Below are 15,101 nucleotides of genomic sequence, written 5' to 3'. Positions count from 1 at the left end.
TTGGTATGCTGGTAACCCCACTAAGTCAACCCATCGCGATGCATCGCTTGTAATAAGATGAAACAATCAGTGACCCGCTTAAACTGCTTAACACCAGTTTTTTATCCTACATGTTTATGTAGGAATATTATAAGGTCTTAATCAGCTCTTGCCGATTTCGGATTTCTTGCTAAAATAAACTCGGACAAACACTATTAAGTTTCGTGAAATTATATTTACTGTGTCTAAAATCGTAAAAATATAAATACTAAACTAAACTAAAACTAAATCACATCGAAATCGCGTCATAGTCTTTTACTAATCGTTTTATGAAGCCTAGCTTTTTGTGTAGGTAGGTAAGTCTTTCCGCTTTTACTGTAAACCCTACATTTCGATACTCTCTTAGAATTTTCTGCTGTATTTGCTTAACCTGCCCTAAGTGGCGCTCTCGTCGCAGATCTTCCTCTAGCTGGGCGAACTTCTTCTTGATTCGGTTAATGCTTTCTTGCAACCGAAGATATTCCTTAAAATCATCGTCAAATTCCTTTTTATATTGTCGCCGTTGTTCTACCGAGGATATTGCAGTATACTTAGCGGCGAAATCCTCCTCTAAACTATTCACTTCTACGTTATTTTTTGGGTTCCGTGGTGTCTTGGAACTAGGCATGTCCTTGGGTGCTGCTTTCTGCTGTACGTTTGGTGTCCCATTAGAGCGGTTGTTCTTCTGATAGTGGCTAATCCGTGGCTTCTTGCATCTGGGCATAACGCCTTCGTCGTTAGTGTCGCATGGTCTTTTGGCGCCGAATGTCGGGTCGTTCTCTTTGCTGGTCGCGTTCTGAGCCGAAGTTAATAAACCACACGGAACATTAACCGATGGGTCATTCACCACTTCGTCCGTAACGGAAATGGTAAAATTTTGGTCTTCACCAGTTCCGGACGGGATGTAGATGCAGGCCTGACCGTTGGGATTGAACCGAATCTTCGGTTTGAATGCAGATCCAAATTTGAGCCTATTAGCTTCGATAGCCTGCAGCAGTACTTCCGGCACTCGGACGTGGAGCTTCTGCAGACCATTCGCATCAGTACGTAAATCAGCCATAGTTGCCTTTAATAATTTCAATAATTTCACTAGTTCACAATAATTCCACTTATGACTGCTGTCGTTTTGTAACTGACTTCGTCGTGCAGAATTTCGCTAACTATATAAGTGTAGCAGGTAAGCATTGGCGAGTAGGTATCAGCATTTGTGGCTCGAGCAGCACGTTCTTGGCGAGTAGGTAAATAATACAAACAATAAAGCAAATCAAAACATAGGTAAACACTCTACTTCAGTTTTAAAAACCAAATTTTACCGAAGTTACCTAAATTTTAAAAGCATTACCTTGGCTGTACAATTTCCTCAATTTTATTTTCTTCTAAAAATTTTAGGTAACCTTATTTTTTTCTGGAGGAAAAAATTTATAACCAATTATAGGGATGGCTGATAACCAGGCACATAACCACATTATCTTCTAAATGTCTTCTAAATCCCGAAAATCAAAGTGCTTTTCCAAGACATCAATAGAATTTAATAAATTTAATACAGATGCATATGTGGCAACACTGTCTGAAACAACAGACTTGAAACTTGGACTTTTAATTTCGGATGTCTTGCTAAAATAAACGTTGACAAATACGAAGAAGGGAGGCTCCTATACAAATGAAATGCAAATTTCCTCATCACTCGAGAATTAATCAAGCAAATGGAACCAAATTTGGCACGTGGGTGTTTTTGGAGACAAAAATTTTTTCTATGATGAATTGGGACCCTACCCACTTTAGGAGGGGGGGCTCCTATACAAATGAAAAACAAATTTCCTCATAACTCGAGAACTAATCAAGCAAATGGATCCAAATTTGACATGTAAGTGGTTTTGGACGCAAGATATTTTTCTATGCTGAATTGAGACCCATCTCTTCTTTAGAAAGCGAGTTATGGCCCATCTCCCCTTTAAGAGGGTGGGCTTCCATACAAATGAAATGCAAATTTCCTCTTATCTCGAGAACTAATCAAGCAAATGGAACCAAATTTGGCATGTGGGAGATTTTGGAGTCTTGAACTTATTTTACGATAGTTAGAGACCTCTCACCCCTGTGGTAGGGGGATATGGACTCTCATACAAATAAAACAGAAATTTTTGCGAAACTCAAAAGCTAATCGAACTCGAGAAATTCGAGACTTTTCCATAAAACATTAGTCAATACAAGACCACAAAAACTATCTATAGGTACACTAGATCATTCAGGACGAGACGATCGCGAGTGTTGCCGGGGACCCGCCGTCGGAAGCGCTGGGGGGCTTGCAAAACTCGAGATTGTGGCAAAGATCATCCGAGATTCATGATTTATGTACAACACAGGTTAATTTGTGGCAATACGAAGTTTGTCGGGTCAGCTAGTAGCAAATAAAACGAGGTCGCATTACACACTAACGCCGCACGTTGAGACTATTTTGAACTATTTTCAGTGCCATCTCCGAGATGAGAGTCATTTGAACAACCTTCCCGAAGACTGCTACTTTCTAAATAGTTAGTAGCGTAAGATATAGACTATAAAAGAATATTACATATGCACTAGCACCACGTAGCGAGAAAATCCTGAACTGCTACTGCCTGCTCGCTAACCTACCTTTTAACGAAGATGATTGTAATATGATTCCAAGATATGCACTTGCACCTTTTTCACTCTAAGTAGTAATTCCTTATAATCGCTTGGAATGAAAGGAGACGTACAAGTGCATAACTTAGAAGGAAAGGGGTGTAAGTTCAAATAACGTTTTCAAAAATGTCTTCTAAATCCCGAAAATCAAAGTGCTTTTCCAACCAATACATCAATAGAATTTAATAAATTTAATACAGATGCATATGTGGCAACACTGTCCGAAACAACAGACTTGAAACTTGGACTTTTAATAATTTCAAATAAACGTTGACAAACACTATTAACTGGTCGCAGTGGAAAATGTACCCAAAAAAACACTATTAAGTTTCATGCAATTATATTTACTGTGTCTAAAATCGTAAAAATATAAATACTAAAACTAAACTAAAACTAAATCACATCAAAATCGAGTCATAATCTTCTACTAATCGTTTTATGAAGCCTAGCTTTTTGTGTAGGTAGGTAAGTCTTTCCGCTTTTACTGTAAACCCTACATTTCGATATTCTCTAAGAATTTTTTGCTGTATTTGCTTAACCTGTCCTAAGTGGCGCTCTCGTCGCAGATCTTCCTCTAACTGTGCGAACTTCTTCTTGAAGTGGTTAATGCTTTCTTGTAACCGAAGATATTCTTTAAATTCATCGTCAAATTCCTTTTTATATTGTCGCCGTTGTTCGAACATACAACATATCTCAAAGGCGACGACCGGGAGCCAAAGTTTCAATATCTATTTTCTTTTATTTCAATTTTTATTCGTCAAATGAGGAACGCTCAATTCAAACCAGAATAGCTTTTGATTGGAAATAATTCCCTATCCTCACGGTTATGCTATTTCAGATTTTTTCCGAATGACCTTCCTAGGAAAATTTTCTGGTTATGCCACTTGATACGTCTTGGTGGCTGTACCTATCATATTCGTAACTGCTAAAAATTAACTAGCAGGGTGACCACAGGGTCGGAAATTTGACAAAAATTGTTCTAATCGGAAATGTATTAATTCTGGATTCCATTCTGAGACAAATGAATCTGTACACCTCGAATGAAATCTTCGTCCCAGGAATTACTAGACAGCTTTGATCTGTATTCTTTTCTTTTTTGGGTAACGAAAAAACAAAGTCCTTGCGGCGCAAAAAAAACAAAGCCTTGTGTTAAATTCTGCTTTCGGACTGGCGAACCGACATGACATCTCATACATTTTTCTATGAAAATGTGTATCCGAAAATGTAACTCAAAATACTTTGAACTGTAATATAATATGCATAACGCATCGCTAATTATCTTGAAAAAGTAGAGAATTGGTTTAGCAGAAGCTCACTAACTGATCGACACGAAAAAAAATAAAATAAAACAGAATTTATTATCTGTTGGTAGAATATTCAAAGACTTATCGGACTTTTTTGATATTTATATATACATACATAGTTTGAAAAAAATTCTAAAGACCCTTCTTTCCCGACAGACGTCACAGCCGGGTATTAGAGTACAGGACAGTTACGGAGCTAGTGCAAAATTCCTGCTAACTATCTAGCAGCACCGTCTAGCTGAGATTCGAACATTCGACGACTTGTTTGTTAAACCAGCATCACATTTCAAAGCAAATTTGTTAAAAAAAGAGGCAATAAAATTTATAAAGCGCAAACTGGTTATTTTCAGTTGTTTTTATCATTGTATATTTCGTGAATAACCTAATATAAGTTATTTTTTTCTAAATCTAAACTTTGTGGTCAAAATTTTTCAAATTTTGGTCACTAAAGTCACTATTTTTAGTTGGCCAGGTCGCTTACAGCCCTGTTTTTAATAGTAGCCAGCTCGATCATTCGATCGAAGGCCACAGTATTTGAAGAAGAAAAATAGATTTTGCTACAATTGCAATGGTTAACGTTACATTTTGCGTTATACCCGTCGTCGTAGTCAGGTCAAAATGTTCGATTGTTTGCCCAGTCAGTGGCGGACAATTATTCGGAGAAGCAACGGCTGTGACTCTGAAATAACAGACTCGAAGCTTGGACTTTCAATTTCGGATTTCTTGCTAAAATAAACGTTGACAAACACTATTAAGTTTCGTGCAATTATATTTACTGTATCTAAAATAGTAAAAATATAAATACTAACTAAACTAAAACTAAATCACATCAAAATCGCGTCATAGTCTTTTACTAATTGTTTTATGAAGCCTAGCTTTTTGTGTAGGTAGGTAAGTCTTTCCGCTTTTACTGTAAACCCTGCATTTCGATACTCTCTAAGAATTTTTTGCTGTATTTGCTTAATCTGTCCTAAGTGGCGCTCTCGTCGCAGATCTTCCTCTAGCTGCGCGAACTTCTTCTTGAAGTGGTTAATGCTTTCTTGTAACCGAAGATATTCTTTAAATTCATCGTCAAATTCCTTTTTATATTGTCGCCGTTGTTCTACCGAGGATATTGCAGTATACTTAGCGGCGAAATCCTCCTCTAAACTATTGACTTCTGCCGGCCTGTCATCAGATTTCTTCTCTGGATTCCTTTTAGAATCGTTATTTTTTGGGTTCCGTGGTGTCTTGGAAGGCATGCCCTTGGGTGCTGCTTTCTGCTGTACGTTCGGTGTCCCATTAGAACGGTTGTTCTTCTGATAGTGGCTAATCCGTGGCTTCTTGCATCTGGGCATAACGCCTTCGTCGTTAGTGTCGCATGGTCTTTTGCCACCGAATGTCGGGTCGTTCTCTTTGCTGGTCGCGTTCTGAGCCGAAGTTAATAAACCATACGGAACATTAACCGATGGGTCATTCACCACTTCGTCCGTAACGGAAATGGTAAAATTTTGGTCTTCACCATTCCCGGACGGGATGTAGATGCAGGCCTGACCGTTGGGATTGAACCGAATCTTCGGTTTGAATGCAGATCCAAATTTGAGCCTAGCTTCGATCGCCTGCAGCAGTACTTCCGGCACTCGGACGTAGAGCTTCTGCAGACCATTCGCATCAGTACGTAAATCAGCCATAGTTGTGTTTAATAATTTCAATAATTTCACTAGTTCACAACAATTCCACTTATGACTGCTGTCGTGTGTAAACTGACTTCGTCGTGCAGAATTTCGCTAACTATATACGTGTAGCAGGTAAGCATGGGCGAGTAGGTATCAGCATTTGTGGCTCGAGCAGCACGTTCTTGGCGAGTAGGTAAATAATACAAACAATAAAGCAAATCAAAACATAGGTAAACACTCTACTTCAGTTTTAAAAGCCAAATTTTACCTAAGTTTCCTAAATTTTAAAAGCATTGCCTTGGCTGTACAATTTCCTCAATTTTATTTTCTTCTTAAAATTTTAGGTAACCTTATATTTTTCTTTTTTTTCCAAAAATTTTAAAAATTTTTTGGTGATAGTTACCAACGAGGCCTTCAATCCATTTGAGAGGTATATCCTTCTAATTGTCTGAAAAAAAGTTTCAGCCCTTTTGGTTAAAAGATAAAATAGTTACAAACGCAAATGTGAAGGTGTCTTTTTGGCTCACTGTTCCCCAGTAGGTGGGAAGAGTGAGACAACGAGTATTGAATACTGAGACACATATTAGAATTAAACTTAAACCATATTTTTTGGTTACAAAGAATAGTTAAGAGGTCGTACTGTTTATTTTGTGCATAAAGGATACATTATTGTTGTGCATTATTGAAAATTCCGATTTTTCTCACATCTACATTTATATTCATATAAAGGTCAAATCCTGGTTATCTGACCTTCAACTTACACTTCAGAACTCATTTACAATCAATTTCTATGGATTGATTTACAATTCAACACAATTTTTTTTTTTTTTTTTAAATTACCCACAACTGTTTATCTCACTGTTCCCAATAGGAATGTTTCATAAGAAATAGTGAAATAGTGGTGTTAGCAAACAATTCGATGGTCTTATATTTTTTATTTTTATCTCTCATTCCTATGAGATGCCATGTAGTAAATTTAATTTGGATTAGTTATGCGATTTGCCGTTAAAAATCACCTGAAAATGATCGCAATAAAATTTACTTTGACCCCCCCAAAAACGACTTTTGTTGAAAAATATACTAAAAAATTAACAGATTTTTTTCAAACTGTATTATGTGATATAGATTCACAAACTTTACTTTGCAGGAAAATATCATGGATCTTGTATGTTTTATGTCGAAGCTATTCCCGATGTCTCACTGTTCCTGTTGTCTCACTGTTGACTACTCTCCCCTATAATTACTGTGCAGTTTCAAAGTGGTTTTAAAGAATTTTACAGTTTTTAGCGATTTGAAGGGTAAATTTACAAAAGTTGCTGCAGCTGCTGAACAATTCCAGAGCAGTTCCAGACAGCTTCTGAACAGTTTAGAAATTAATATGATATGATGATGTTCTACAAAATTTATTATACGTAAGAGAGTGATATTTTTCCAGAAGACTATTTTGCTTTATCTTCATGAGGTAATAAGATATAGCCGATTTCAGGTTAAAAACAGGGGAATTTTACTAAAGCATAACTCGCAAACGAATTCTGGCTCAGTTTCACAGCGTTATAACACAATTTCGCTTAACTATTTTTTAGAAAATATCTTTAAAACATAATACAAAGCTTGTTGCTCTCTTATTTATTTTTTAACGAGACAAGTACAAACGCTTATCTGACGACAATCGCGGTCTTTTCAATCAGTTAGCGAAAAATATTCAAGAATATTTATTTGGTACGTTTAGTATTAATACCTACATTGTGAGAAAAGCTATGATATATACACTGATGAATTACATAATTAAGAAATCTAAATACCATTTGCACTGTTGGAGGCAAAGGATACCAGCCATAAAACTATGCATAACAGGTAAGAAATATTATAAAAAAATTATTTTGTTTTTTATATCCAATCCATGTTTTTTCCAAATATTACAAAACTCAGTGAGTAGTTCATCACCGAATATTTTTGAGGTCGAACATTTTGTTCTAGATGTCCTATGTTTTCAAAAGTAAAAATTGACAAAATTCGTGAAATTATTTTCATCACAATTTTCCTGAATTTTTGATTTTAAAAGTTAAGAACTCTTGAACGCATAGTCAGAATGATACCAAAATGTCAATCTATTCTCAACACAGATATTATGCTATCCAGTTAGAATAAATTTCATATGTGGCACTGAGACTCTCAAAGCAAAAACTATCTACAGAAGTCTACCCGTTGAAGGGTTGATTATATGTTTGCTAATATAAATTATTCGCATCACGTGCATTCGCTCAAACAAATCAACGTCGTGTCTAGTAATATTTGATAAATGTTAAAGTTGACTGAAGTTTTTTTGGAATGGAAAACGAAGATTGAAAATAAAGAAAAAAAATTCCCGATTAATTTCCATTGTTAATTCTACAGTTTATAATGGATTTAAAAATCATATTGGAATTCTACTTGAATTTCAATGTTGAAATTACCGAAAAAGTATAACAATTAGTTAAGTTTCCTTCCTACGTAGTTCGATTACGCGCAAATCATAAGTTTTCCGCAGCCCTGCTTCATCTTCCTCGTTTTTCACATCGCAGTTAGTTTTAGTCCATAAAATATTTTCAAAAACATCTTCATATTGCGAATATACGCGTATAACAGTAAAGGTTCGTGTTAGTATCTGAAGCGACCACGGTCATTGCCAGTATATTTGTTGCGTATAGTATTCCGTGCTCGCATACTTGAATGTCTATGAATCTTGAATCTATGGAGAAAACGATAATTTTAGCTATAGTCAATCAAAAAATTCAAATAATTTAATCTTTTTTTTAAATAACACCCTCACCATTTTTTGCTAAAAACTTTAAGCATATGTGTATATTAAATCGCCAAAGTTTCATCAAGATTCGTTTGCCACTTTCCGAGTTATGATTAAGTAAAATTAGCCTGTTTTTAACCTGAAATCGGCTATATCTTATTAACTCATAAAGATAAATCACAATAGTCTTCTGCAGAAATATTCCTCTCTAACGTATAATAAATTTTGTAGAACATCATATGGAGCTACCTGTTGAGATAAATGAGTTATAAGAGGAAATATGATTTTACGGGTCGTCCATAAATAAAGCTCCACTGCTGAAAATACATAAGAGTTAGAAATTCGATATGTTCAGAAAAGTTATGTGAAATTAATTCATCTTTAATGCTTTGAAGCTAAAAAATCTAAAACAAACTTATTTGAAAAATTATTACTTGAATTGCTGTTACGGTATTATCTGAACGTTGGACGACACCTTCGTAAGATGCCTCATGTTTTCGTTCAAAAAGTTGCCGAAGACTTCATTGAGCTAGAATATCTCGTTTAGGCGCAATCATTTTTGTCCGTCTAAAATCGCTTTCTGGACCATAGTGCATTGTTTGCAAACGTCGACCGCAATAATTTGAATTAGTGCTTTGCCTCGCAATTACTGATTTATTGGACAGTTTTGAGTTAGATTTGTTGTAATTCACTTAAGTCGGAAAGTGGGACAATTCAAAAGTCGAAAAGTTGGATACTTGGATAAGAAGTCTGAAAGATTCTACGTTAGAAGGCTGGAAAGTCATAAAATCGCAAAACACACAAACGCTCGCAAAGTGGGAAAATCGAGATATTCGGATATTGGTTAGTAAGTCGAAAAGCCAAAATATCACAACGGCGGAATGTCAGGATGTCGAGCAGTTAGGTAGCCGGAAAGGTGGGCGGGCCATGTCGCAAAGATGCCGAACGACTGTTAAGCGAAAGTTGGTTTCTTGAAGAACCCACCGGTGTCAGGAATAGAGGGGCCCAGCTAGAATTAAGCTCAAGCTAGAAGTTCACTACTGTCAAGCAAATAAGGTTGATCCTCGTTAAACCTAGTAACTAGGATCCTTGTCTTATTTGCATTAATTAACTTTGCTTCTTCTAAGTGATAGCTACAAACTGTTGAATATGTAAGCCTTCAGAAAACACAACAAAAAGAAGAAGAAAAGATGACTAAAGTACGAAGAGCCGACATAAAGACAAAGAGAGTGCGATGACGAAAAAGTGATGAGAGGTTAGTGAAAATACAATGAAAAGTTTGCGAAAATACAACGAAAGACGTCGGAATTAACATGAAAATACTTTGCAAAGACAACGAAAAGACGCTAAGCCAGCGACAAAGAAGCAAGCAAGATGTCGGAAGAAAGACAACAAGGCAGTAAAAAGAAAACTTTTTTGTTGTATTAGCAACAAATAGAATGAAGAAAACATTGACAAAACAACGATAAAAGGCAATAAAAATGACAAGAACCGAAGAAACAAAAAGACTACTGCGAAAAAAGTAAAAAATTGCTGAAAAAAGCGACAAAAAATGCCGAAAAGCAGGCACCAAAAACTATGAACAGTCGACAAACGTACGATGAAACAATGGCAAAAGATCTTGAAAAGATAGTAGAAATACGACGAAGAGATAATAAAAAGACGACAAATATGAAGAGCAGAAAACAGAAAAATGACAAACTATGAAGAGCAGAAAACAGAAAAATGACAAACTAACGTCGTTAGGACAACATAATGACTAGTCATCCACGAAAAGACAGCAAATAGACAACGAAGAGGTGTCGAATGGCGATCTAATGACAACGGAAATGCTGTGGAATCATGACAGAGAAAAAGCTGTGGAATGATGATGAAAAGATGGTGAAAATATAAGGAAAAGTTGTCGAATTAACGACGATAAATTACAGCAACAAGAACAAAAAAATTGACAAAAAGTCGTTTAAAAAGTGTCGAAAAGGCGCCAAATTATGTCGAATAGACGACTAAATGTCGATGAAGGGACACCATCTACAAAAACACAATAAAAATATGACAAGGAAACAGTGACAACGGCAATGATACGATGAATACTAAGAAAAGACAACAAAGGTAAAAAGCCGACGATAGAATGACAAAAACAGCAAACAGGCGATAAAAAGATGACGAAGGAACAGCAAAACGGCATAAAAAAGGACGAAAACAAGACGGAAAAATAATGACAAATAGGCTTTGCCCATTGAAAAATGACGAAAGATGAAAAACATGAAAAAACGCCAAAAAAGCGATCACTAAATATGTTTCGGCTGTACCAAATTAGTTCTATCGCTCCAACTTTTAAAGCAAAAAATCAACAGTTTAGCTCAATAATAGTGGTAACAGCTTGAAAAACTAGTAACAAGAATATTGGTATGCTGGTAACCCCACTAAGTCAACCCATCGCGATGCATCGCTTGTAATAAGATGAAACAATCAGTGACCCGCTTAAACTGCTTAACACCGGTTTTTTATCCTACATCTAATTGGAATATTTGTGGTCTTAATCAGCTCTTGCCGATTTCGGATTTCTTGCTAAAATAAACTCGGACAATTGCTATTAAGTTTCATGCAATTAGGGGAAGGGCGGTAAAGACGGACACCTTAAGGTAAAGACTCAATATCTACTCAAATATAACTGTATTGATCCCAATTTTCGTATAAACTGAACCTTTAAGTCTCTGTCTAATAAAGTTACAACGTGTGCTGGAAAATTTCTTCCAAAATTTATGCATTTTTTAATATTATAAACATCATGTATAAATCAGAGTTTCTGCGCATGGGCGGAAAAGACGGACACTTGATATGGGAAAGACGGACACTCGCAAAAAGGTGCCACGCGTCGTTGAATTATCAGTATTAAGAAAGATTAACATATTTCATAATGTATTTAGGAAAGAATTGGTTTGGGAAACCCCCTTCCCGATCCCCCCTTTGAGCGAGAAAATAGAATGGTTCCCTTCAATATTTTAATTGGTGACGAATTAATCGTTTCTAAAAGTTGGCTCATTCCAACTGTTATATGACTTCTGGTTACTTTTACATATATAATATGAAAGTATTTGCAATGTTAAATCGTTGTTGGGCGTTGTTGTGAACCCATTTTGTTCAAAATCTGTGTGTCCGTCTTTCCCTACCGTTGGGTGTCCGTCTTTCCCGACTTGGATACAATTTTTTCAAACTTCAATAACTTTTTACTGAATATTCAAAAATTCACTAGGTTTCCAATGGATATTCAGTGAAAGATCAAACTAACGCAATGTCGTCGGTTTAGCATGAACATGTTGTTTTTTAACGATTTACCAGCTATTTTCTTCACGCACAAAATTACATCGGTTAGCGTATATACGCATTTTTTCTTTGTTTTGCTTAATAATTTGTCAGTTACGCTGCTAAAAATCGGCAGTTTATTTCAAAAGTGTTAATTCAATCTATAGAAACATTTCCCATCATTGATTTGCTTCAAAAAATTATTGTTTATGAAATATGACAAGTGTCCGTCTTTCCCGCAGTGTCCGTCTTTACCGCCCTTCCCCTATATTTACTATATCTAAAATCTTAAAAATATAAATACTAACTAACCTAAAACTAAATTACATGAACCTCGCGTCATAGTCTTTTACTAATTGTTTTATGAAGCCTAGCTTTGAATGAATTCAGGAGCCGTCTCCACATTTCTTGGTCTTGGCCTGCCTCTCTCCAGTCGCCCCTAACACATAGTGGGACGGCTTCAAAAGTAGTGAGACATAAGTAATAGCATCGAAACCTGAAGACACAGCATAATAGTTACTTCAGGAAAGTTTCTTCATTCAAAAAGCACTTCCTAGTGGTGAAAAAATATTCGGACATGAGGGTGTCCCTAATCAGTTACAAAAAATATTTTCTCTATTTTAAGTCAAAAATGATTGCTACCCACAGAAAAGTTGAAGTTTAACTATTTTCGAGAAACTTTGTTGAATTCTGAAGATTTCTAACTCTTACATGAAAGAAGTTATAGAATCAAACTCTTAGGGACGCCCTTAAAACAGTTTTTTCGATCTAGCTCTTTAATAACGCTTCGCATGCTTTTCACACATTCTAAGAAATTATTAATCACATTAAATTGCACATTTTCGTCGAAGACAGTAGAGCTCTATCTTTTCCCCTTTAGCAGCTATCACTGGTTCTTTAATTTTTACTTGTAATCTTTAAGGGGGCGTAACTCGAGGGAGAGCAGCTATGAGCAGCTAATCTCACTTATTTTTTGTGAATCAATTTATGCTGTATCCCACCATGTACAGCTTAGGGCGGAACACTGTGGAACATCTGAGAAAAATTACCATGAAGGCAACCGTTTTTAAATCTGAAAAACTGAATTTTGAGAAAAACTGGAATTTTTGCTAAGCGGCTGAGAACTTTTTTGCAATTTCATAAAACAAATTGTTCAAGAGTTATCAACTTTTGAAACAAGTGATGCCCGAGAAAACTGGAAAATTTGATTTTAATCTTTCTGTGAAAAGCAAAATCGCGAATTTAAATTAAATTTCATTAAAAAGTTCATTAACTATGCTCGCATGCAAAATTTCATGAAATTCTGATAACCTTTCGCCCACTTCATATGATAATTTTGAAAAATGCTCATAATTGAGGGGGTTAGAAGGAAAGGGGTGTAAGTGACAAAATTGAAAAAATTGAGATAATGGTAGGAAACGATACTTTGAGCATGGTTTTATGCACGCTAGAAAACTCACGTCAAAATTTTACCATTTAATTACTTTTTTAGAAACTTGAAAAAAACCTGCAAAATAAAAGTTGGTTTTCACTTGGAAGGAAAGGGGTGTAAGTGCACTATATGAGCAATTCCAGCTAAACTAACAAAACGGTTGATCTCGAATATTTTTTATTGGAAAATTTTTTTTGCACGCAACCATTCATTTTCCACTAAACATAATTATTTTCGTCAAGAGTAACTTTTCAAAAGGGCGTATTTATAAATGAGATTCTTTCAAAATATATCTCGAAAACTACTTAGACCATTGCAAATCATATTTAAAGTTTTTGTCACCCCCCCTTGAAAAGTGGCTTGAAAAATCGGGGGGGGGGCAAAAAAATAATTTGTAGTATATGAGTCAAATTTATTTTTATAAAATCAATTGTCTGTGGACTCTACAGTCTGAAAAACTCGAAAAATGAGTCTCCGACTTGAATTAACGCTTCGAGCACGAAACAGAAATGGAAATTCTAACAATGGAATTTCCGAAAATCGTCCAAAAAAATTTTCCTTCGTTTTTGTCTTTTTTCGTGTATTTTTGCATAGAAATTAATAACGTATATATTATAAGCAAGAATAGATTCGGTTTTCACGTTTAAAGCTTAAATAAAAATTCTTAAAATCCATGTTATTTTTGCACGATTAAAAAATTCACTTTGTTTTTTTTCGCCCCCCCCCCCTTCAGTGGCCGAACACCGGAAGGACAAAAACTTTATAAAATATTTGTAATGGCCTTATTTATCAAAAATGATGTCAACGGAAAAGTTGTTGGAGATTAAGTGTAGTTTCGAAAAAAATATAATGAAAGAAAATGCAAAATCAAAATCAAAAATCATAAAACGTGAATTAGCTCAAAACTACAAAACAACTACAAAAAGGTGATATATAAATTAGCGCCGCCCGTTGAAAAAAATCTGAACTATTTTCTAAATCATTTTGAAAATGGATGTCACTTGAACAACATTTCCAGCTTAAAATACAGCCCACACAAGTATATTGCATGTACGCTGGCGCCACGTAGTTAGACAATTCTATACTATTGTCTAAACTATCTGCAAGGCTGCTATTATTTAAACAATTTTCCCGAAGAAAGCAATATTTTTGGTTGCTCATCAATACCTATAAAGAAGGATTTCTGTCTGTCTGTCTGTCCGTATGTTCCTTATAGAATCGAAAACTACTGAACCAATCGGCATGAAAATATGCATGTAGAAGTATTTTGGGGCCAGGAAAAGTTTTAGTGATGGTTAGAAACCCCTCCCCCCACTAAGAGGGGGGGCTCCCATACAAATGAAATACAAATTTCTGCATAACTCGACAACTAATCAAGCAAATAGAACAAAATTTGGCATGTGGGTGTTTTCGGTGACAAGAATTTATTCTATGGTAAATTGAGACCCCTCCCCTCTTTATAAGGGGAATTATAACTCCTCTTCTCTTTAACAGGGGGGGCTTCCATACAAATTTCCTCATAACTCGAGAACTAATCAAGCAAATGGAACCAAATTTGGCATGTGAAAGTTTTCGAGGGCAAGAATATTTTCTATGGTGAATTAGAACCCATCCCCACTTTAAGAGGGGGGCTCCTATACAAACGAAATACAAATTTCCTCATAACTCGAGAACTAATCAAGCAAATGGAACCAAATTTGGCACGTGGGTGTTTTTGGAGACAAAAATTTTTTCTATAGTAAATTGAGACCCCTCCCCTCTTTATACGGGGAATTATAACTCCTCTTTAAAAGGGGGGGGGGCTTCCATACAAATTTCCTCATAACTCGAGAACTAATCAAGCAAATGGAACCAAATTTGGCATGTGAAAGTTTTCGAGTGCAAAAATATTTTCTATGGTGAATTAGGACCCCTCCCAACTTTAAGAGGGGGTGCTTCTACACAAATGA

General features: G+C 35.7%; 1 protein-coding gene across 1 annotated transcript; it reads right to left on the bottom strand.

Annotated features, from left to right (window-relative positions):
* Positions 1-268: 268 nt before the first annotated feature.
* LOC128739304 (RNA polymerase II elongation factor ELL-like) lies at positions 269-1,078 on the bottom strand. Its single transcript, XM_053834782.1, has one exon. The coding sequence runs from the start codon at positions 1,076-1,078 to the stop codon at positions 269-271; it is 810 nt and encodes a 269-aa protein (XP_053690757.1).
* Between the last annotated feature and the right edge of the window lie 14,023 nt (positions 1,079-15,101).

Source organism: Sabethes cyaneus, chromosome 3, assembly GCF_943734655.1.
Source record: "Sabethes cyaneus chromosome 3, idSabCyanKW18_F2, whole genome shotgun sequence".
NCBI lineage: Eukaryota > Metazoa > Arthropoda > Insecta > Diptera > Culicidae > Sabethes > Sabethes cyaneus.
This window is presented reverse-complemented; position numbering and strand designations above follow the sequence as displayed.

What these genes read in the sequence shown, in the direction of transcription:
- LOC128739304 (XM_053834782.1), bottom strand. Translation starts at nt 1,078, where the DNA reads ATGGCTGATTTACGTACTGATGCGAATGGTCTGCAGAAGCTCCACGTC.